This window comes from Lutra lutra, chromosome 5, assembly GCF_902655055.1.
Source record: "Lutra lutra chromosome 5, mLutLut1.2, whole genome shotgun sequence".
Taxonomy (NCBI): Eukaryota; Metazoa; Chordata; class Mammalia; order Carnivora; family Mustelidae; genus Lutra; species Lutra lutra.
In genome coordinates this window covers 100375670-100377994 of record NC_062282.1, presented here as the reverse complement: position 1 = coordinate 100377994, position 2325 = coordinate 100375670, and the positions used below count along the sequence as shown (strand labels likewise).

The 2325-nt window shown below is 39.1% G+C and overlaps 1 protein-coding gene across 1 annotated transcript; it reads right to left on the bottom strand.

Annotated features, from left to right (window-relative positions):
- Positions 1-1568: 1568 nt before the first annotated feature.
- LOC125100899 (histone H2B subacrosomal variant-like) lies at positions 1569-2110 on the bottom strand. Its single transcript, XM_047731417.1, has one exon. It carries the CDS (start codon positions 2023-2025, stop codon positions 1657-1659), a length of 369 nt encoding a protein of 122 aa, XP_047587373.1. The 5' UTR covers positions 2026-2110; the 3' UTR covers positions 1569-1656.
- Positions 2111-2325: the final 215 nt, after the last annotated feature.

Genomic DNA, 2325 nt, shown 5'->3' with positions numbered 1-2325 from the left:
AGAAGGAAGCATTTAGAAGGGAGCAACCCAGAAGGAACAGAGTGGGTCCTAAGAGTGAGACACCTAGAATAGTTTCAGTTCCCATCCTAGTATTTACATACAAGAAATTCCCTTTTCTTGAAGAAATATAAGTTGTATGTTCCTCGTAACCAAAAGAATCCAAAATGTGCTCATTGACTATAAATGTCAGTTGGCACAAACACTTTAGCCCAGTAATATCTACTAAGTCGAGTAATGACCCAGCAATTCCAGAGTTAGGTATTTTACCTAGAGAAATGTTTGCGCATTTGTACCAGAGAATACATGTCCAACAATGCTCACAAGGGACAATACGTGCCCACAGTGGATGCCGTTAACCTGGTCAGATCTCAGCTCCACCACTGACACAGGCATGTGAGGACAGACAAGTTGCTTATTTCTCTGTGCCTCATTTTCCTGATCTCTAGGAGGGGAGAATTATTAAATTATCATAAGGCTGTAGGGGTTCAATAAGTTAATCTATGTAAAATGCTGGGCTTATAGCAAATGCTCTATTTGTCTTAGCTGTTGTTGGAACTCATCATTATAGCAGCATTGTAGTAATAGGAAAAACTGAAAGCAACACGTCCAAAAAGAGAGGATGGAAAAACAAACAGGTATATCCATACTAGGAATATGATACAGCCCAAGAGTGAAAAGAACGAACTAGAGCTATATATATCAATGGGTATAGATCTGAGAAACAATTTTAAGAGAAAAAGGCAGGCACAGAAAAACAGATAGTATTCCACTGTGTTACTAAATAAGCAAAATTCAACTTACTATGTAGAGACACTCACAAACAATACATAGAGAAGCAAGGGATTGGGAAAGGAACGAAACTTAGGGTAGTGAATAGGGAATGGGACTGGGAAACACCTCCAGTGTTTTACAAAAAAAAAAAAAAAGTAACATTTGTTAAAAAAAAAAAGTTTATAAATTGAGTAGTAGGTTCCTGGGTGTTGGTCCTATTATGTTACAAATGTAGAAGAGTAAATACCAGTGAACCAAACCTAACTGTGAATATCAATGATGTGTAAAGATAAAATTTACATGGCTATGGACTGAACTTTTGAAAATCAGGAAATAAGAAGTAGAACAAAGGAAATCGTGAACATGTTGTATAGAGATTCGTTAAGGAACTAAATTGGTTGAACAGAGTTTGCTCTAGAAAGTACTTTCTTTCTTTTTTTTTTTTTTTAGAAAGTACTTTCTTGATAAAAATTTATCCATGCTGTTATACTCCTGATTAAATGTTTGTCTTCCTAAATTCAAAGTCAGTGTGACTTGGGGGTCGGAATAGCTAGCTTCAAGCATCCTGTATGCAGTTAAGGATATCTTACCAATAAAATAAACCTTGAATTTATATAATGAGATTTACATGCTTAAAGGAAAAACAAGAGTTCTAGGTGGGACATTTGCAGGGAGCAGGGGTCAGGAAAACCTAACTAGCCAGAGCATTAAAAGGTAAAATAGCAAGAGAGTAATTCCTCTCTAGAAATAAGATGGGGAGGGGAAAAGTACCAGGGAACACTGCTATGTTATAAAAAAGAAGAGGGAATTCCAGTGTGAAGTGATCGTTTGGGTAGTAAGCTTGATTTACTTTCCCCAAGATTTAATTACGCTGGTACGTGGAGTTTAGGAGCGGACATATCTTTGGACAGCTTCATTTCCAAAAGCCACTGCATACTTAGCTAGTTTCCCAGGCAAGAGCAGGTACACTGCCTTCTGGATATCTTCAGGGGTGAGGGTACAGCGATTTCTGAAACACATCAAGCTGCAGGCTTCCATAGAAATGCGCTCAAAGATGTCATTGATCAGGGTGTTCATGATGTCCAAGGTGCGAGATGTTATGCCCCTCTGGGGAACCACTTCTTTTAGGACCCTGTTAACGTAGAGTGAATAATTTCTATGGCCAAAATCAGTGCTGGAATGTGATCTCTTTTTGGAGACTGGGCTTCGATGTCCTCTGGAGCACTTGTTCTTTTTGGTGTTGGATCTGGCCATGGTAGATGTTGTTCTCCTTGGCAGAGTGGAGAGGAGAAGGGCCTAAAGGTGGAGGGGAGGGGAGCGCTCATATTTATATTGGCATGTGACAATCAGCCTTTTGGGGCTTCTGTTTGATTGGAGGTTACTCTTCCTATGTCACAATCACCTAGCAACAGCACTGATTTGTTGTTAAGGGAAAAAATCTTGTTCTTGGCCAACCTAAAGCTTTCCTAAGAGGATAGAGTGTTGTAGAAGGATTGAGCTTGGCTTCAGGGCAGAAGAAAGTGTTCATTTCTCCTACTTTATTTCTTGGCAGTT